The sequence below is a fragment of the Micrasema longulum genome, unplaced genomic scaffold, assembly GCF_059751315.1.
Source record: "Micrasema longulum isolate JH-2025_06_02 unplaced genomic scaffold, ASM5975131v1 h1tg002274l, whole genome shotgun sequence".
Classification (NCBI taxonomy): domain Eukaryota; kingdom Metazoa; phylum Arthropoda; class Insecta; order Trichoptera; family Brachycentridae; genus Micrasema; species Micrasema longulum.
Window position 1 is genome coordinate 270,796 of NW_028279430.1, and position 22,381 is coordinate 293,176.

The window sequence follows — 22,381 nt, forward strand, 5'->3', positions numbered from 1 at the left end:
AACAAACATTCGAAAGGGGTGGCAGTGGACCTGGCTCGGACACGTGTTGCCGATGCCTCGGGAGAGCCTCAACCCTCTTCTCCACGCCTGCGGGCTCCCGCCGCCGCTGTCCCGGAGGTCGTCGATGACGATCTTTCGGCTTTATCCAGTGGAACTAAGGGACAAGGGATTGACGTAGGAGGATTGAAGGGATTGACACTTGGGAGCGAATATGAAAAAAGAAAAAGAAAAAAAGCCTAAATGCATATCTCATTTTAAGTATTGACTTTATTAAATCATAAAATTAATCAAATTAAATTAAATTAAATCACCATCGTCATCGTTCCCTTTTCCCAATCGCAGCGTATTTTGATCATTTTTGTTACATGAAGGTAAGATGATCAGTCTTATGCTTCAGCTACCAGTCCAGGGACTATGAAAACACCCTTTTAAATAAATATTTCACATCAACCATGTCGTTAATCGAACCCTAGACCTCTTGCATGGCAGGCTAAATAAATAGTAGGTAAAATTCACTTTTGACCTTTCTTTATTTTGGATTGAACTAACAAAATATTTTTTATGTGTGTTTGATTTGTTTTGTAATTTATTTTCTAATTGAAAAAAAAATCCAAAAGATGTAATTTCTTAAAGATATTGCTTAAGCATAAAGTTTTCTTTATCAAGATACGTCAAGACGTCTAGATTTTAACGCCATTAGTAAAACGCTGTGGTCTATGAAAATATGAAGGCAACTTTACAATTGTTGTCCTTCGGACTTAACCCTCTCGGCGCACCCGGCCGCCTTTCAATTTCTGCCCGAGCTCTAGTAGTACTTACTCGCATAATACCCCACATAAAAAGGACTCGGCTTCAAATGCAATTACGAAATATTTGCATTTAACCAGCTTTAGTTTAATGCATTTCCCCTCCCGTTAGCAGAATTAAGGTTCAGTCCGTCCGTTGAATTTCGACCCAATTCGGAAAATTGAATAGATTGTGTAACGTTGGAATACGCCCCTGCCCCGCGGTATCCGATATTTTGATCTCTGCTTCATTTTTCATTTTAATATTTCAGCAGCGAAACTTTTGTTTGTTTTAGAAAATAGTTTTATTTGAGTTTGAATCGTCAACTCGGGAAATATTAATATAATGACGACCTTACTGGCCTAGCGAATACAAAATTAGAATTGTTTAACTTTTTTATTGTTACGATCTGACTTATCATTCGAACAAGTAATAATGTAGACGTTTTATATTTTTCTCTTATTCATTTATTTATTTGATGGACTTATGCAGTTCTTTTTAACGCTGGTGAATACAATTTCTCATAATAAATACAGGCACTTAAAAAAAAAAAATACAACTTAATAAAATTAAAGCTGGGACAAAAAAAAAATACTACCTCAATACAAGATCCGGTCTATCTTAGTGATTTTTTAAATCCAATAAAAAAGTCCAGATCTTGTCTCGAGTTTACAATACGACACAATCGGGACATTGGTGCATGCAAGCCATATTTTGTGCTGTATTGATCGAGGAACAGCACATTATTATTTCGCAACCGGTGGATTGGAACATTGAATGCCACTTATTCCAGTAACGATGGTACACCAATTAAGCCATTCAGTAAATTAAACATAAATATAGAGTCAATGTTATTTCTACGGTTTCGCAGATTTGAGATTTTTTACTTTGACTCCATTTCTCCTTAAGTGTAGTCTCCCCTCTCGAGGCCAATCATCCAAGCTACTTTTCTTAGCAAACGATGTAGCACCGATTCGATATGATTTATCTGGCCTACACAGAAGGAAGACCAGATCACGCGTGTATATTCATGCATTAAAAGAGGACGAACAAGTGAGCAACGTAGTATTTTAACCATGAACATATTAGTAAAGTCAGTAGAGGTCCTGCCAACAAAACCCAAGAGTTTTAGTGACTTGTTAATCATAGTATTAATATGTTCATTGAAGGTTAGTTTACAGACCATGATAACTCCCGAGGTCCTTAATAGACTTGACTACATTTAAATTAATATTTTCTATTTTTTAATTAAAGGAATTTTATATTTTTTAATATTTAATGCTATGTAGCTGGCTTTGCACCACATATTAAAAGAATCAATATTTGACTGAAACAGCAAACAGTCATTTGTATTTTATATTATTTTAAGAATTTTATTGTCGTCCGCAAAGAGCCAAAAACAAGCAAAGAAGAATACATTTGCTACATCGTTAATAAACAAATTAAAAAGAAGGGGTGCCAGATGGGCACCCTGGGGAACACCTGATGTAACATCGATACTGGCTGATAAATAGTTCTCAATCTTAACCTTTTACTATCTTCCACTAATTTAAATTATAATTCTGCTGAATTTGTGAGAAACATTATTCTTTTCAGTAAATAAAATTGCTTGTATTTTGTAAATATCAATCTCGATAAAATAAATGTCAATCAATTTCGTTAAATTCGATGTTTTTTTTACAGTAACGGGCACATGTTAACTCATCGAAACAAGAAACCGTTTGAGTGCAGAGCAGAGGGCTGCGGGAAGTCATATTGTGACGCCAGATCGCTTCGGAGGCACGCGGAGAACCATCATGGAGCGCCAGGTTAAACACAGCTTCTTTTTCAATAATCAACACAGATTTTTAATGAAGTAATTTTTTTTATTGAAATAAACGGCACTTCGTGCCTTTTACATATTAGTTACAAACACAATTAAATAAACATACATGTAAGCATAATTATAAGTAGTACATAGCATTTCAAACAATATTATTAATTAACAAATTAAGAAAGTCTAAAAGAGATAAACTTAAAACTAATAAACTAATTACCAAATATAGAATTATCGATCAAAAGTTATAATTTGGTATTAAAAATATTTTGAACTAGCTAAAAAAAAACTAAGAAAACAATTTTGAATAATATTAAATGATAAAAATATAAATATATATATATATGTATTATTATTTAAATATAATACTTAGGTAAATAGTATATATTTATGTATAAAAATATATAATGATGTAAGAAAAAATGATGAAGATAAATATTTTGTACTTAATAAATTCAAGAAAAGAAACAAAAAAAAAACACTAATAGAGAAGTTTAAGCAATAGTAACAAATAGTCACCCGGAACGATTACCAATGAAATACAGGAGAAGAGCCGTTACATATAAATGTCCTCAATTCCATGTGAAATGAGTCGCCAACGTCCTGGTACTCATTGCCTGGAGTGTGAAGTCTATTGATGACTGTATTGGTAGGTTTGCCGAGTTGTCCTTTTCGGTACATTAAAGTTAATCAGTGATATAATTGCAGGGGTGTCAAACATGGATTATTGGATTATTTTATATAAATTTAATAAATCAGTTATAACTCTCCTATCGCTTAGTCTTAATATTTTCGAAATAAACAGTTACAAATTATAATTTAAAACTTCAATACCAACACCTAATTTCAAATTGATAAATCCCAAGTAATAGAGCTTTTACAAAAAAAATCCAAATAGGAATATATATATAATTTTTTTTTTAAATTTATTTATTTATTTATTTACACTCTTTATCAAAATACAATTCCATGTTCACTTTGCCCAGCTAACAAGGGTACATACCCCGTTCCAAGCTAGGCAGTTAAAATTTTAATATATTATAATAGTTAACAAATTATAAGCTTATTGGCATACACATTTTGATACATATACATACAGACATACACATATATACACACATATATATATATATATATACACATGTACGTGCACACACACGTACACCCATGCGCATACACACACATACATTCATAAAAACATAGACAATTTATTTATGCGAAACTTCATAGTTGTCATCTATAAATATATTTTTTTAAATTATTCCTTATTTTTTATATTTTATTTTCGACATCCAGTAAGAATCTCCAATCCGTGGCATGCATCAACTTTTCTGACTTCCTACGACCGATGTCATGAAAGAGCGAGGTCAACACCTTCGTAACTTGACAACACTCCCGTCTTTCCACGGTTCTGACAAAAGGTTATGGACCTTTTTGCCTACGTAATAGTGTTGTCTCGATGCCAGAACAGTGTTGACCCCTTCACTTAGTATCAGATCCCTATTAGAGTATCTTGTATTATAGTTGTGGTTGACGTCTGAGTAAATGTCTATTTATGTGTGTAACCACTACCGTTCTCAATATATACTGTTGAATAAATTTCAGTACTCTGAATTCTTTGAAGAGAAAATCACTCGGATAACGAACTGTTTTTTTTTAAATTACTCGGATTAAATATTTCTGTGCTACCGGTTCAAGGGTGGTTTTTGTGCAAGCTCCCCAACCAATTAGACCGTAAGTCAAGACAGAATTTGCCAGTGCATGGTATAGGTGTTTCAAGTCCGGGATTTTAAGTATATTTCTAAGTGGAATGAAAAAAAAAACTTTACCGGCTCACTCAATATAAATAAACGGAGTAGTCATACATCAAAACAATAATACAAATTATTATTGTTCACCTTTGCTATCGAATTTTTAAATATTTAGCTTTAAAGATGTTTTTCATACAAATTCACTATTAACTTTTTTTATTTTTTTATTGTTATTAATTATTTTCATGCTCATAAAGCATACTCATGAATCATAAATATATATAAGCCTGGTGGATTTTATGCGCCAACATTTATATCGTAAATTAATTTGTATACCAAGCCAAAGATTAAATAGTTTACTGAAAATTTATTTTAACACAGTTCAATGCATTTCATAAGGATAATATGATGAGATTAATTATTTGAACTTGTTCAGATTTACATTTGTACTGAAATAATGAATAAAAAAAGCAAATATAAACAGCTTCTTTTTTTAATAAATAGCAATTTTTTTTTCAGTTCATTGGCAAACATTTGTGTTCTAGTGTTTGTATTTATTAGTTATTTTTGGATATATATCGTCTTTGGTTAGTAGCATTTATTGAAAAGATTCATAACATCGAATGAGAAAAGTCGAGAGTTTGAAGGGACAGTTAAATTTTTAATTTATCTTTTAATTTCAAAGAGTTTTTTTTACCGTATGTGTAGGTTAAAATTATAAAATACTTTTAATTTTGCAATTAGCTCTCTTGGCAAGTTTATTACACGGTGCCAAATTATATGACAGTTCCGGTCGTAACGGGATATTTTCTTTGTGCATTTTCGGTAATACATGTAATCTTGGACACTGTGGATTCATTTGAGGTAAATTGTAAATTTATGATTTTAAAAATACAATTTCACTCTTTATAATAAAGGCCTTGATTTGCGAAGTGAATTCTTTAGTTGGATCTTTTTTAATTAAAATATATCTGTAGCTAGAATCTGGTTCATTTTATCTATACATTCGTTTCTATAGATAATAACCATACAATTTCCTTTGTTGGCTTTGGAAACTACTGTTTGTTGAGATTTATTTTTAATTTATTTGATTATTTTCGACTCTGCCGGTACAGCGAATAGAGTAATATTGTTTTTTGAACATAAATAAGCATTTTTTATAATTTTAAAACATTGATGTTTTTGGGGTTATTTGGTTCGATAAAGCTATATCTGTATCTATTGCTAATGTTTTAAAATCCGCACTTTTCTCACGTTCCATTGAAATATTGCGTATTGTATCTCTTTCAACTTATTTTTAAATCAACGAGTACTTACACTTAAGATAATATTTAGTTTTATATAAATTATTCTTATACTGTATACAATATGATAATATTCACCACTAAATGGTCCCGTGACAGTTGGTAGTGGTTACGTATTTTATACCAGACGGTCCTGGGTCATATCTACTACAACTTGTTTCCCAAATCCACTAAAAGATAAACGCCCCAAAATTATAACGCCAGGGTTTATTTTCTTATCAAGAAATAATACAAAAAAAAACTAATTTGTGCCGTAAAACTAAATAGTTTTTTGTGTAATATCGAAGCTTAAAAAATAAATGCAGTTAAAATATTCACCAATGGATCATTTATAAAAATTGTCACCGAAGAAAATACCCCAGAAATCGTTAAGGGATAAATCCTTGTCCTTTTATTGTTTTCGCTTCTTAAAACATCCAATGCCTTTGATAGAAATATTTATTTATTTCATTCACTGTGAATGAACCTTTCCGAAACTTCTAGATGTAGGTTCTGCAGTGCAGATGAGGAAACACCTATATACACTATATGTGAATGTGATGCTTTACATCATAGAAGGAGCCTCATCCTCGGGAGACCACAGGTTAAACCTGAGGATGTGAAAGAGCTCGCCCCCTACCTAATAGCCCGATATTTTACGAATCTGGGCTTAGAGGGGGAGATATAGCTGAAAACTCTGCCTTCCACACAGTAGCCAGGCTTTTTATATACTCGGGCTTGAAGGGCGAGAACTATTAACGGGGACGCGTCACAATAGATGTTCACAGGTCGCAGTGACGTCGGGAGCTTGCGTAGCACTGACCCCACCTCTAAGAATAATAATAAGGATTAGACATTTACCATTTTTACAATAAATATAGGTTCCTTGTTTCGAATTCCGACTAGCCAGGAATTTTCTGTGTTTAGACAGGACCTAAATAGTAAAAAAAAAAACAATATTTTTAGGATTTAAATATTGCAACAGAAAAGAAAAATATTTTTGAGAAGGGAACACAAAGTCTCGATATGTATAGGCCTTATGACCTATCATTGGCTGGTTAAGGTGTTCACTTCACGCTCTGTCTAACATTTCACCATTCTGCTTGTGTTTAAGCATCCACATTTTCTCAACTTTTCCATATGTTTTGTTTTTTAATAACTCTCTAGGAAGTGAAATCCAGCCTTGTCTGCAAACGTTTGGACGTACTCAAAATATTGTCTCATATTATTGTTTGCCTATTTGACTAGCCTACACTGTACAGCTATTGGTTCATTATTCCCAATTTCTCTATCCACACCCGGGACATAGGGCACGACATTGTAAGAAGATCAGTCTTAACGCTTCAGCTGCCAGTCCAAGAACAATGAAACATTGCGCTATTAGCACTCTCAGAGCTGCGTTTTTTGCTCTTTTTCCAGTCAGTGGCAACTTATGGTAAAGTGGGATGGGGAGGTTGCACTGCGTCTACCATGAACCCCCTAATAAACGTACAAAAATTGATACTAAGAATGATGCTGCGTTGCCCTCCCGCTTTCCCATCTGAGACATTGATAGTTCCAATTCATAAAGGTACTGGACATTTTTTTTAAAGGGTCATTGATACATTTCTGGTCATGCTGCTACAAGAGTAGATCCCAGCAGAATGCTTGTACGAGGTTTTCCTGTAACTTGAATTATTTAAATCCAAAAACACGTACGACATTTGCTCAGAGGAATTTTTTTGTGGCCCCAAGAGTGTTCAATGTCTTGAATGAATATTTTATGTCCTCCAAAACGAAAGCCATTTTTAGGAGCGTACAAGTCTGGATTTTGTCTAAGGAAAGAGACCATCGCAAGAGACTGCTGCGAGATATTTCATAGATTTATATACTTTTCAGCGTGTTGTCCAGATGCCCTTTGAAATACATGTATGTTAATTGAATAATATTTAACTTTTATCTTTGCTTTTATTAAATTATGTACGTGCTTCAACTTTCCACTATGTTGTATCCCAACTCAACACAGGGCTCTTGGCCTCATAGAGTTTGGGATACGTTGTTATTGTATTTCTTGTAATATGTATGTATTTGTTCGAACAAAAAAATACATATTTAAAAAAGTAGGTCTCAGATGCATTCGCAGTACGTGGCCAAACCAACCATAATTTCTCCGCTTGATGACAGTTGTCACCGAAATTCGCTGCATCTATTATATTATTGATTCATTCCCGGACGCTCGCTGCTGACTGTTCGTCGGGAGTTCGCGAACATGATTTGAAAGGATGCATAGGAGTTAGTTGCTGACAGAGGTGCCTGAAGGCTCTGTGGACACAATATGCTCCAAACGGGGATCGGTCATGGAATGATGAGATTGCCATCGAGTAAAAACACACTCTTCCAGGGTTCTGGTTAATTTTCGCACACAGAACTCTATTCTTCATGCGCCTAGACACGGAATAAATTATTGGTTAACCGGTCGATAATGATATTGATATATTCCTTGTCACGGAGAGAGGGTTCAGAAATAATTTAATGGTTTTCCAACATCCCCAGTTCACCGCTGTTCTGAGCACTGATAACTGATTTACACAGCCTATTTTTTCTATACCTCCCTGTGCCATTTATTGCTTATTGTTGCTTAAAAATGATGTTATTTTGAACTTACTTATAATGATATCTTTGAAAGAAAAACCCACAATTGATACGTTTGTCAATAATATTGTCTATGAAAGCTGTTGTGATAGCTATGAGCTTACAAGGGCCGTATTTCATTGGTTGTTTTTTGTATGAAAAATAAAATATTTTTACATATTTTTCTAAACATGTTCAATTATAGTATATCAACGAAGATGAATTTTCATACAAATATTCACATTAGGTTAGAACATTTTGTTGATTATCTATATTGATAAAATCGTTTTTTTTTGCTAGAAAAGATATAACTTAATCACATTACATATTCGCACACGTTTTAAAACAACTGATATGCAAAAAGATTACACTTCGCCGAACTGATTTCGTTAAACGCCTGGCTAATATTGACGAAAACAATGGCTCATTAAAACAATGCTACCCATTTATTACAAAACAAAGTGCAACTCACGCTCTTAGATGCTTATTGAATAAGGTTTATTGCACATTATAAAATTGAATTGACTGATTTTCCTACGTAAATACGAAATAACAGCCGGTTTAGCGCAAAAAATTTACTTTTTGAATACTCCAAGCTCTAGTTGAGGGCCAAAAGTAGTATCGAATTATTTAAAAATAATATTTTTTGCGTTCCGAGTAATCTTAAAGGAAACTTTCTAGACCCCTTTCATTTTAAAACTCGGCAAAAAAATATCAGCCCACCCTGCGTGCATCCAACAACATACCTTCACCTCTTTAACCAAAAATCATTATAATCATTCAATTTATTAAAGAAAGTTAGTAATCTTGTCGTTGAATTAACTAGTTACTATTCAATCAAAATAAGATTTTCATTTCTGTAGGTCTGATTTGTGAATTTGTTGGTTTACAGCATCAGGCAACGCGTCCTCCCCTCAAGGCGGATCCTGTATCCAGTTTGCTGGAGGTGGAAATAGTGGAGCCAACGCGGGGAGTGGCGGGGGAAGTGGAGCCGTGCCAGGAGCATCATCAGCGGCGGGAGTCGGAGCGGGAACGGGAGCGGGGGCTGCAGCGGGAGCGGGGACGGGTGTGGGAGCGGGAGCGAGTAACAAAGAAGGAGGAAGTAGTCCAGCGAGCTCCAAGGGAAACAGTCCCAAAGGAACCAGTCCACTGCCGTCCCACAAGGTATACTACTTTCATCCGCACCATCACAGTACCAATTGAAACATTTTCGAGAAAGAGAGGGAATTGCAGCTGTGGGCCATTATAGTGATTTCTATTTGCTGTGGAAATTTATTATCGCTTTTAATGTACATGGTTTATGCTCATTTTATAAGTGGATTTTAATTCCTGGCTATCTTTACCCGAGTAGTGTCAGAAAAGAGAGGGAATTTCAGCAGCCTTTAAAGTAACACTCTATTTGCTGTGGGAAATTATAGAACAAACACTGGCTTCTTTTTACCAATACCAAAAATGCACGGTCTTTACAATGAAGTATCCAAAGATAGCTTTGTATATATGTTCCTACAGCAGTCAAAAAAAATATTAGTTCACTTTTCGATAGATTAAACTTACCGACAAGACAATGTCCCGTCTGTCTGGGAAAATAATTATCTTTTTGTACGTATTTTTAGTTCAATTTTATTTTAAACGTATTAACATATTACTTTTTATATACTAATCCATAAGGGTAAATTCAATAAACCTGTCGGGTGGTTTCAAGATAAATATTTTTAAAAAAAGCTTTGCATTTACTTAAAGAAGAAAAAACCACAGAAAACCCATTAAAAGATGCCGGACTATTGATAGACACCAGTAGACCTTCCATTTGACGTGAAGAGATTATGACGTTTTGTGCCGTTAGTTCTAATCATGACTTGACTTGGTACGAAATGGAGGTGCCTTAGACTCTCACAAACGCTGCTGCATCACACCTCCAGATTATGTCTTCTGACTCTCAAAAGGGAGCAATGCCATTGCGACATATCGTGATAATTCTATATTGTGTGCTTCACAGTTCTGAAGGTACCTTCATCGAATTACTAACGGAGGATTAACCAATTCATAAATCAATTAAATGAGTTGATACCAAGAAAGGAAATATATCTTATCCCATTAATATTATATTACATCATGCAAGAAATGCATATTTTGAGAAAGCAGATAAAAATAATAAGCAACAAACAACCGAAAAAAACAAATTAACCACTACGCCGTTTCCCGTAGGAGTAGGCAGAGAGGAATGAACACCACATCACTCTGACTCGTTTCTTTTACATTTAATACGTCTCATGCACGCGCGCCGATTATTCCGCCTTTTGACATGTCTTTCTTCAAGTATTTGTCATTTTTGTTCATGCCATGTTTTTCTCAGTATTTTTCGACTTTTGGATCCATCAACATTCGCATTGTAAATCTTTTCAGCCAAACTCATAAACCAACGCAATACGCCCTTTTTATCGATAATGCTTATCTCAGCCTAGCATCCTGTACGGATCTCGACATTTGTACCAATTGTGCATAGTTTTACCACACATTCACCTGATTTTCTAACTCCATACTTCGGTCCAAGACATAAGGGTCGGCACCGAGACTCCTTCGTGAACTGATAACTTTGCCTCTTGCGACAAACATTTATGTGCAAAGGTCGGTTTAAGTAAACCGTGTCGAGTCTCAGTTAGCGAGAGGGGTCTCTGCCTCGCCACTACCTGGTGCGACATGTATATTGAGGACTCGAAGGGCTGGGCTGGGCTCAAATGGGACCTACAGCCAGGAGGGAGAAAAATAAGGTTCAAGTGCACCGTACACAAACTAACAAAACGTTCCTCTTCCCCAGTCCTCTAAGCCGAGCGGCGAGTCGACTCCCGGCCACCAGCGGTCGTCCAACGGCCCCTCCCGAAGCCCCGCGCGGGGCCCGCCCGGACACGCCGCGCACGGCGGGCACGGCGGGCACGGCGGGCACGGCGCGCACGGCGGGCACGGCGCGCACGGCGGGCCCGGCAAGCAGGCGGCCCCCCGCGCCGCCGGCGGAGGGGGCAGGCCCGCGCAGCACGGCCAGCAGCCGCGGCCCGGGGGGGGGACCAGGCAGCCGACGGGCAAGCGGGAGGAGGGGAACTCCCCGCCCCGGCCACACAGAGCGTTCACGCTGCAACGACCGCCCAGAACGTGGAACATGCAGGTATGGTTTATTCATCCGATGTTTTTTATTCTTTTTTGCTGTCATAATTTTTATTTAATGAGGAAGTTCAGCGTTTCGGGTAATTTTACGAAATGTTTTCTTACACACGGTCGGAATTAGAGCATTAAATTCTACGGTGTAGTTTCTCTATAATGCATTGTAAAAATAAACCACTTTGAAATAAACTTAGGGCCCTACTTATAAACTCGGCGTAAAGTTACACTTAAGTAAAGTATACACTTAAGTAATTCGGATGGGAATACCATTCTTATTACAGAAGTAGAATAAGGTTGGTATTCCCATCTAAATTATACCACTATACTTAAGTGTAACTTTTCGCCGAGTTTATAAGTAAGGCCCAATCAGTTATAGCGTTTTTATTTTATGGTAGATTTCCGGTTTCTGGGATGGCCACGTTTTTCAACGTTTAGCTTGCTTTAACGATTAGCAGGTACAGACAATTTGTTTTAAGAATTGTACAGAGTTCTAGTTTTAAATGTCAGAAAAACTCAACGATTTGAACCCGTGACGTAGCGGGCGGTGTAATTTTGATGTTTCGGTGGAAATTTTCATGAATACGAAACTATAACGATGATAATATGATACAAAAATACAAAATGCATGTTTTTTTGGTTAGTTTAATAATCTATTAACAAATATAATAAATTAGTTTATAATAGGGTTTTGTAAAACACCGCGCTCGGTTCCACCGTTTTTGTAGATCGCGTGACTTTGACATGAATTAGATCGTCACAGCAGTAACAATACATAATTTTATTTCAAACGGACACAAACATGTCTAATATCGATTTTGACGTTGTTAACAATATTTGTATCGATTTGAAACAGAACGAAAACCATTTTGAAACGTAACAGTGATATCTCTCGTTCATATTTAATATTAAAATGTTTATTGATAAGACCGCAACAAGCCAGGAATCCCAATCATAGTGGTGAATAACAGCGCAGAAAACTCAGGCTTAAAGAAATCCATTCAATTTTTGCGATCTCACCGGAAATCGAAACTGGAACCTTCCGTAGGCGAGGCAACCATCTTAGACAGTGAATCCATTTTTAACACTCGATCATTCGCAAATCATTTTCAAATGAGTTTTTTTATGAATTTTGCGTTCATTTAATATTATTTTCAGGGAGCTGAATTTCTCATTTTAGGGGTTGGTAAATTAAGCGAGCCCGACGAATGTTTATGTTTGTATGCAAGATACAATATCCTCGCCTTTTCGGATAAGAATCTGTTGCAAATTGTGTGTTATATTATACAAAACCTTCGATTGAGCGGCAGATTGGATCGGAAGTTCACTAACCCAAGCCACCCAGGACCCAACCTACCCCAGCGCCTACCCCAACACCTCCGTACTACGCACAAAGGTACTCCACAACGATATAGGTGACAATGTTCCCATAGATGGCGCACCTGTGTTGTGCAGATTACACGCGGAGATTGAATAAATAGGATGGGGAATAAAACACACGCGGTGTAGGGTGTTCTCGGGAGATGTGCGCCGCCGAGGGGAGAGGGAAGAGGTGAACGGGGGAGATTTAGACACCTATTTCTGGCAGGTGACGGAGAAGGAAAGAAGAGGGGGCTTTTTAACTGACTCCAACCGACTCTTTGTTGAAATTTTTATCAAGCAAAAAAGCAGTCTTAACTTTTTTCTGAAAATGTAACGCTTATTTTCACTGTTTTTTGTACAGACGTAATAGCACTGAAAGCATTTTGTGAGAAAACTCGTAATTCAAAAGCCTGAACACGTATTGGCGTTTTGGTGGCATGTATTAAAAAGTACTGTATCAAAATAATAGACTCTTAATGTAATGCACGAACTGGTTACGCGAGCCTCAGTCCATGTAATTTGTGTAATGACGGGATGCTGACATGCCCTGTGTTAGTGTCGCGGACTCTTTACCTAAATTTGTTTCCTTTTTTTTAACAGAAAATAACTCCAAAATTCTAGTATTTCAGTAAAATTTAATTAAGTCAATGTTTTTTTAAAAATTAATTAAATAATACGTTTATTGCATTATTTAGATCTTAAGGTTGTTTTGCAAAAAAAGAAAATAATTTATCTTTTAAAAATAAATCTTTTATAAAAACATTATGTAAGATTTGACAAGATAATGGTACAGCACTATTACCTGTAAACATCTTTGATATTCCAATAAACATTTACGTGTGTACAATAAACACCGTTGCGTTTGGGTTTAAATAAAAACGAGCAAAGTGCCATGTTTCAAAGATGTTCAAAATAAATTAATATTTACGTCATTATTTGCCGTTGTGCGTAAACTCATTTGGGACAGTCGCGAAAAGTACAATTTCACGAGTGGTTACGTGTATATTTCCCTGGCAAACGTTCTTGAATCCGATGGGATTTTCGGAAAGACGCACTCGAATGTGGGTCTATGAGGGTGTTGAAGTGTCCAATCAAGTCTCGGCATAAAATCCTAAAATCCTATTCCGTCGTGCCGCCCCAGCGGGCGAGCGAGCGCGGAGACGGCCATATTGGCTTCTAGAATAACTTCCCTCCAATATCCGACATGCCGATGGCCACTCTCATCCCTCGTCTCGACAAATCGCGCGGCAGTACCTCCGCCGCGTGTCCCGTATCCGGCCTTATGTCCCACTTTATCCTGTATCGACACTATAACGCGCCCATATTGAGGGTTACACGGTACACGTAATGGAATCTCAGGAAATTTCTCCCTTCGATAGAAAAAATAAGAATGGCTCAATTTTAGATTGAATTGAAAACGACGGCTGATCATTCTGTAAAATTGATGATAGAAAAAAACGCGCCTTATTTGTTGCTTTATTTTTATAATAATCAATATTATTACTGTGAATATGAAAACATTTACATACAAAAAAATTAGGTATTCGAAAAATACTATTTCCTCAACGTATACAAAAAAAAGAGATGGCTTCATTACAGAATATTACATTAAATTGCATAGAACGCTTTAATTAGTTTTGTGGCCGTAAATACCACAAAACAAACAATCAAAATCGCAAAATTATTAATTAATTCTATTAAAAACTGGCTTGATAATAATCTACTCACGCTTAACACTACGAAAACTAAATATGTAACGTTTAGTCCGAGAGTTAAAGGCCAACCCAAAAATACAGTATCATTAAAAATTCATGAATCAAAATGCAACAAACCCACATTCTGCAATTGTAATCAACTAGAAAGAATAGATGACATAAAATATTCGGGGATTTTTATTGACGCTGAAGAAAGCACATTGATTATCTGGTGGGTAGAGTAAGAAAACTAATATATGTGTTCGTAACGTTACGCAATATACTGTCTATGATAGACACACGAAGTGTATATTATGGACTCTGTAACTCTGTTTTGGCCTACGGATGTGTCGGTTGGGGAGGAGCTGCTAGGACCATATTAGACCCACTAGTAAAAGCTCAAAAATCTGTTTTGAGAGTAATTCTGAAAATACCATATAGGTTCCCGAGTGAAGAGTTGTTTAAAACTCTACGAGTTCTTGATGTAAGGCAATCTCACATAAGAAAAAAAATGATTGAAACCCATAAACATTGAGATACCCTAGACAGGGTACACCATGCACACGAAACACTTTTTTCAAACACACAGTTCTGTGAAGAATTACTTAATGATGCCTAGAGCGCGTGTAGCGGTGTTTCAAAGATCTTTTATTTTTACGGGACCAAAGCTATAAACTTAGTGCCTTACATCTGGAAAAACGTAAGTAGAACATGTTTTTCGAAAAAAATTGGCAAATGGTTGATAGACACGGGAAGCAAAGAGTCAGAAAATTTGTTGACAATTATAACTTAATTTATACCTGTATGTTAAATACATACTTATTTATTATACTAAATTCAAACTTATTTTATCATATACATACTTATATATTACATTCACACTTATTATATTCGTGTACACTTTTGCAAATAATACGACCCTATATTTTTATTTTTTTGCCGCAACAGAACAGGCATTGCCCATATAGGAACCGATAGATCCTCTCAAGTATTCCGGTATACCGCACTCATTCGCTTGCTTGATTTATCCTTAGTAAACACTAAACCCTTAAACAAGTAGATTATTTGTTTGTAATTTGGCTTATGTGATTTTTCTTGTATATAAATAAATAAATAAATGAAGAATACAGTTCTGTGTGTGAAATAGAACAAAAACCCTAGATAAATATTTTCGACTCGACGGCTACTCTAAGGTAAATTTTCTGAATAAAAAAATCGAATTGAAATAAATCGCCCTAGTTGTGTAATAGTTATAGCGTTCGCCTACCGTTTTTAAGGTCATGGGTTCGATTCCTGGCAGGGTGAGCGTGAAAAGTTTATTGTATAGGTTGTTTAAACTGCAATATTTCATTGTTATGATCAGCTAACCTTCACCCTTCACGTAATAGATAATCGAAATACACTGCATTTGGTTTATCAGTGTAGTGCCCTTTTCACAACTGGGTGCGGAAAGGGGAATGAAGAAGGTGATAATATATTTTATCCAATGGTCGATTGCTAAACTAACTCCATAGCCCAAAGCGGACACCTTTTTAATACTTTCAAAAAAAATTGTACATTTTCGATTTTGCTAGTTTGCTTTCTTACGGTCGCGGTGTGTTGCTAAAAACATTTTCGTATGTAGGATGGAGTTAACATATTTTATGATCACTAGATCGGTAAGTTATTTACTAGAATAATGCCAGGGCCGCGATTATGATGGGAAGCTAAGGACATCATACTTTCACCGTGAAGGTATGGTTGAAGATGCATTCTCTCGAAGATATTATACTACCGACTCCCCACCTTCACGTTTTGAGTAGGTGCATCGATATGCAACAAGGGGAAGCGTACATAACGTTACACATATCTACGCACTAAAGTGTCATTGCTTTATTATGACGACATGGGTGAGATAAATTCTAGTACCCCTCGATACGTATATCGACGCATTAAAAGTAACAAAAAAAAATCCACCGAGCAAATTTTCCTTTATCTACGATTCATTTCATTTCGTAATCGTTCTGAGGTTGGCACTTTTTTTCTCAAAGCCTATTGAAAATATGAGAGAGAAATAAGTAAATTTTGAAGTGAAATTAAATTCTGACATAACTGACAGTTTTGCAAACGAACGCCTAGATGTACAATTAATGTGGCTAGATTCTGCCCCATAAACACATAAGAGCATCTAGGCGTAAAATGTTGCCACTTTAAAAAACAAATTTATTTTTTATTTTCCATGTTATTTACTATTTTCCAACGTATCGTGGCATTAAAAGAGCCGGCTTCGTAATCGCTTGATATATGAATACAGACGATCGTTAAGCATGCCGTCTTGGTAAGGAAGCATTTTTTGCTTCATAAATGATTTTTTTTAATACACTAACTACATTATAACCATATAATTATTAGTCATAAAATATGTTTGAACATACTTTTTCCATAGGGGACGAGATCAACCCCGAGAAATCTGAACCCCTAAAATCACATCCAGATTTCAGAGTAAAAATCAAAATCTCCAAATATCTTTGCTGAGCAGCAGACGTCCCCTGGATTTGGGGTCGGCGCGGCGCCGACGCCCGCATGTCCACTGGGTGTATCAGGGTTTTGTTTTCCGCGCTTGATATTTGCGCCGTAAATCGTATTTATGGTCCGTCGCTTTAATACTCAGCTATATTAAACTGTTTTTTTGCACAAAATTGCCATAGTCTGGAAAAATAACACCGCTCTTGATTTTTTGCCGATAAAAACATGTATTTACTATTAAAATTATTATTCGCGTTATCCTCTAGATGTCAACAACTTTCTATTTTACCTTTAAATATAATAAATTCAATGAAAAAAAAAACTATAATCTGTATTTTTTTTCTCATTTCAAAAACAAATCTATTTATATCTGTTTTTGGAGCTTACTTATGTACCTAACCCATTTCGTAGTAATAGTTTAAGAAAAACACGAACGTCGACACGAAAACTAGCTTTAGTCGATTCAACTAATTATTTTTTCAAATTCATTAAAAGGTCGTTTTTCCAACGACAAATAATGGTAAAAAAATACTTTTATAAAATATAGAGACACAAAACAACCATAGTTATTATTAACATTTTTTTACACCGCAACAGGCCTGGAGGCTCAATTACCCAGGTGAATAACAACACAGAACACCCGGGCTTACGAAAAATCACATTTTATTTTATTAGTGCGCCCATCGGGAATCGAACCCAGAACCTTCCGTGCGTTAGTCGAGCCTCTTAATCACTGTACTACGGAAGCCGCCAGTTATATTAATATTTTTTTTTTTCGTTAACCAGATTTCATCAATACGGTTTTCAATGCTTTTATCATTATATTATGTCAAAGTTTATTTTTTTGTTGATTTATGAACATTTACTTTGTTTTATTTTACCATTGTTTTTTGTGTAAATTTTTATTTTTATTAGCAAATATGTTTACATAAAATAAAACTTTTTTTTTCCCATTCTAATCTACTTTTATGTAGTTCATCTTAAAACTTATTTTTCCCAAAAAGAGACTTGCTCTTGTGCTTGGAGAGTAATTTGCACTGTTTTAGTTACTAAACGAATTCAAATATATAAAAAAATACAAAAATTACTCGATGTCACAAATATACTTTTTTTTTACAAAAGTTATGATGTATTTTATCATTTGAAATAGCTGTTTATGACCACTTTGTTTTTCTAGTAACACACAAATGTTTTCCTTTCGAGTTTATTTATCTCGACAGATGTGGTTGATTGAACAAAATATCTCAAATTACTTTTCCTCTTAATTTACGCTTCGTGCTTTACCAAGCTGGTTTTGAGCAAAACAGTAATAATAATTTGGTATATCTACAAGCATACTATTTTTGTAAAAATTCATTTTATTAAAAAAACATATAAATTCAATATTATATTCCATTTCGGTACCTACGAGAAGCGCCGTTACCACGGCGCAATGACGCGCCATATTCTTAGCACTCCGAAAATGTCTTTCAAATTACTTATATCGGTCCTGTTGTGTATCGGCCAAAATACCTTTTTTTTTTAAATACTAACTTGCAATGTACTTTACTTTTAAATATGTTGCTTTAAAAAATAAATAAATATTCGCAATACATTCAGTAAACGCGCATTTGCGGTCGCAGGCCCTATGGCATGGAATGCTCTCCCAGCAGAGGTGCGAGGCTGTGAGAGTAAAGTAATGTTTCGGAAGAATCTAAAAACCCACTTGTTTTCTAAATCATTAGAATAAATCCGTAGCATGTGATAACAAAATAAATTGTTTTAATTAAATTACAAATTTAAAAGCTTCAATTAAATGTACTTATGTATAGAATCACTCTGTAAAGCGCCCTTGAGGTATTATATTATGAAAATGGCGCCATATAAGTTATCCATAATGAATAATAATAAAAACCTTCCATGTGTTATATCGTTAAGCAAGTAAATAAACAAACTAATTTTATAGATGGGACTTACTTTTTTAATTTTTTTTATTAATAAATTTCATAAAAGGTACATTATTTTTAGAAATTCCATCCATATCTACTTTTACACATCTAGTAAATGTTATCACTGTAACTGTCTAAAAAACTAACTTTTGTGCTTGGAGAGTGACTTACACTGTTGTAGTTTCTTATTTATAAGAGTTTCTACAATTTTAAATACGAGTACATGAGAAAAAAAACATAGGATATAAAAAGAAAAATCATAAAACAATAATTCATTCATACTAATTAAAATATAATGTAGTTTTTACACGTGTTCAAAAAATTTCTTAAGATTTACTTTAAGTTTATTTATAACTAACTAACTAACTAACCATCACGCCATTTCCCCGGAGGGGTAGGCAGAGAGGATAGAACGCCACACCACTCTGTCCTGGCACACTTCCTTTGCTTCCTTCACATTCATACATCTTCTCATGCACGCACGTCGATTATTCCGACTTTTCACATGACCACTTTCAAGAATTTGTTGTACTTGATCATGCCATGTCTTTCTCGGCCTTCCTCGACTTTTACAACCAGACACATTCGCATCATAACTCTTTTTAGCCGTTCTTTCATCATTCATTCGCTCCACATGACCGAACCATCGCAAAATACCTTTCTTAATTTTGTCGATAATGCTTAACTCAGCCTTGCATTCTGCTCTAATTTCGACATTAGGGCACCTATCATACATTGTTTTTCCGCACATTCGCCTGAGGGATCGCATTTCAACAAAGTTTATTTATTGATAAAAAAGTTTATTTATTGATAACAAAGTTTATTTATTGATATTTTAAATAGTTTTTAGTTCATTGGGAAGATCATGATATTTTTTTACACCTTTGAAGACTTAGGTTTCTTTTACCTATAGCTCAAACACAAATAACTATCGACGTGCTTAAAAACATGCTTAGCATTTGAGCGATCGCAATGAAAATGTTTAAGTTATCGCAGTCATAAGTCAACGCGTGTGTAATCTCTAAGTCAGCGCTCGTGCCCTTTTTTTTACCTCGTAAATAAATACTGTTCATTGGAGAAAAATCGGCGTTTACTATTAAAAATTATACAATATATTGCATTTGCAAAATAGTAAGGAGTATCAAATACAAAAAAAAATAAAATTACAATTACTATGCCGACTACTTTTCTTGACATTTGGCTTGCCAACCGCTGACTCAATGCAATAAATAGCGTGGTAAGTAATAAATAAATAAAAATAGCAGTTTTTTAATAGTTTCCATATTTACACCGGTGAAATTCAAACGTAAATATTTTAAAATTTAATATTATGTGTTCACGGATGTTCCAGTGTGATCGCGAATACGATAAACAACTATGGTGAATCACGTCGCTTATTAGTACGTCGATAATTATTTGTGATTCAGCTACTGACTATTTTGGTCGTGTTTTGGAACTTTCCCGCTCAGAAGCTGTTCTTCGTTTTGGATATTTAATTCCCATTGAGACCATAAAATATCGAGATGTTCTTTTCTGTGGCCTATTATTGAGCAGCTCAATATAGTTTGGTGTTTAAATAATATGTTGAAAAAATATTTAGAAAGCGTCACTACAACACAACGCCTTATTTAAATAATTATTTTTACTTCTCCGAATCTTATGTGGTTTTAAAAAAATCATTTAAAATTTTAGTAGCTTAAGAATTCACGTAGGTTTGAACTTTGGAATATGCTACTAAAAATATACAAAACACATATCAGACCCGCTTTCGAATACGGGTTTCAGAAATAGAATCTCTATTTTGTTAAATATATCAATTTGTTAAAAAAAGTCCAAAGACGAGCCACAAAGTTGTCGCTGACCCTAAAACGGCTTCCATATGTGGAGAGACTGGAAACCCTCGCTCTCATAACGCTACAGGAACAGCGAGAAAGGGGTGACCCGATAGAGACACACAAGATACTTAACAGTCACTATAGCTGAATAAATTTAGCTGCTTAAACAAGATGCTTGTCTTCGAGGCCACAGTCTCTGAAACTGGAGAAAACGATATTCAGTCTTTAGACTTGGATTTATCCACGGAAGCATTTCCTGAGCAATAGGGTTGTTGATAGTTGGAATAAGGTGCCACAAGAGCTGATCTCAATGTGTAGTCTCGAGATTTATTCCGGAAAAGTTAAAGTGCGCTAACAACTTTTATTCGTTTAAACAGATTTAAGCATATCAGCTTTAAACTGCTCGCTTAAAATTAATATAATAAAAATAATATACAGAGAATAGACGGCGAACGCGAATGATGATGGATGCATAAAACGAGGAAGACCGAGAAAGTAAAATGCGGGATCGATAACACTTAGACATCGGTACATATTTAAACTGCCTATGGCCCGCATGTGTCGGGAATATAATGTATACTGCCGAAATAAAAAATTGTCATTTTTCATGATACTCTCCCAACTTTTGCGAACAATCACTTGGGGATAAATCATGGTTAATACGTACACACGTACAACTTATTTTCCATTGTATTTAATACTGTATAAAAAAAAAAAGATACGAGAAAAAAAATATCAAATGTCATTCTATATATTTTGTTTGATTCTATAATTGAAGATATATGCATGGGAAACTGTATCGATGAATACCTTCGAATTGTATGTTTTCTAATTTGTATCTTTGTTAAATTACCTTAAAAAATAAAATATAAAATTATAAATGAAAACATGGGATGATGATGATAACAAATACTTGAAGATGGACGCTTAAAACATCGGAATAATCAGTACACATGCATGAGAAGATGTACGGATGTAGAGGAAGCGAGATACGTACACTAAGATAGAATGATGTGGCGTTCTACCCTTTCTGCCTACCCCTACGGAGAAACGGCGCGAAGGTTTGTTAGTTGTTTGTTATTTTTATGAATTCACCTCAGAACAAACATTGCTCCACACAATGTCGTGTAAAATCGCTGTCACAACTCTCCCTGAAATAATTCCCGAAAAAATACGCTTTTTATTACACATAAAAAGGGATTCGTTAGAATTATTCAAAGTAATGTATTACGTATAAAATAGACCGATTTATTTATTTACTGGGCCGTTAATATATTTAATGATAGAAAATATTATTTAAGTAAGATAATAACAATAACTGGTCGCGCTAAGGCCGTGCGCAGTGCGCAGTGCGCCGTGCCGTACCTACATCGCCACCGGGAATATAACGGCCATTCGTGGAGTTTAGATTTTCCAATTTCAAAATTACTTCACGAAAGCCAACTAGAGAAAAAGTTAAGGAAATTCGCATGTTCAAACATAGGCAGAACAGTGAATGTCACACAATGTGTATAGTAGACACTTAAACAACCCAATGACAGGTTATAAGCCCTGTAAATTCCTAGACTTCCATATTCCCTTCTCAAAAACGTTTCTCACTCTGTTAAATAAATTACAGTAAAAAAAAAAATGAGCTCTAAAATAGTTTTTTTTTCCCATAC

General features: G+C 35.1%; 1 protein-coding gene across 1 annotated transcript in view; it reads left to right on the top strand.

Moving 5' to 3' along the window:
• LOC148272612 (uncharacterized) overlaps positions 1-22,381 on the top strand; it is a 303,353-nt gene that overhangs the window by 223,852 nt on the left and 57,120 nt on the right. The window contains 3 exon segments of the mRNA XM_088239811.1: positions 2,470-2,594; positions 9,139-9,410; positions 11,062-11,403. Coding sequence (XP_088095937.1) covers positions 2,470-2,594; positions 9,139-9,410; positions 11,062-11,403 — 739 coding nt within the window.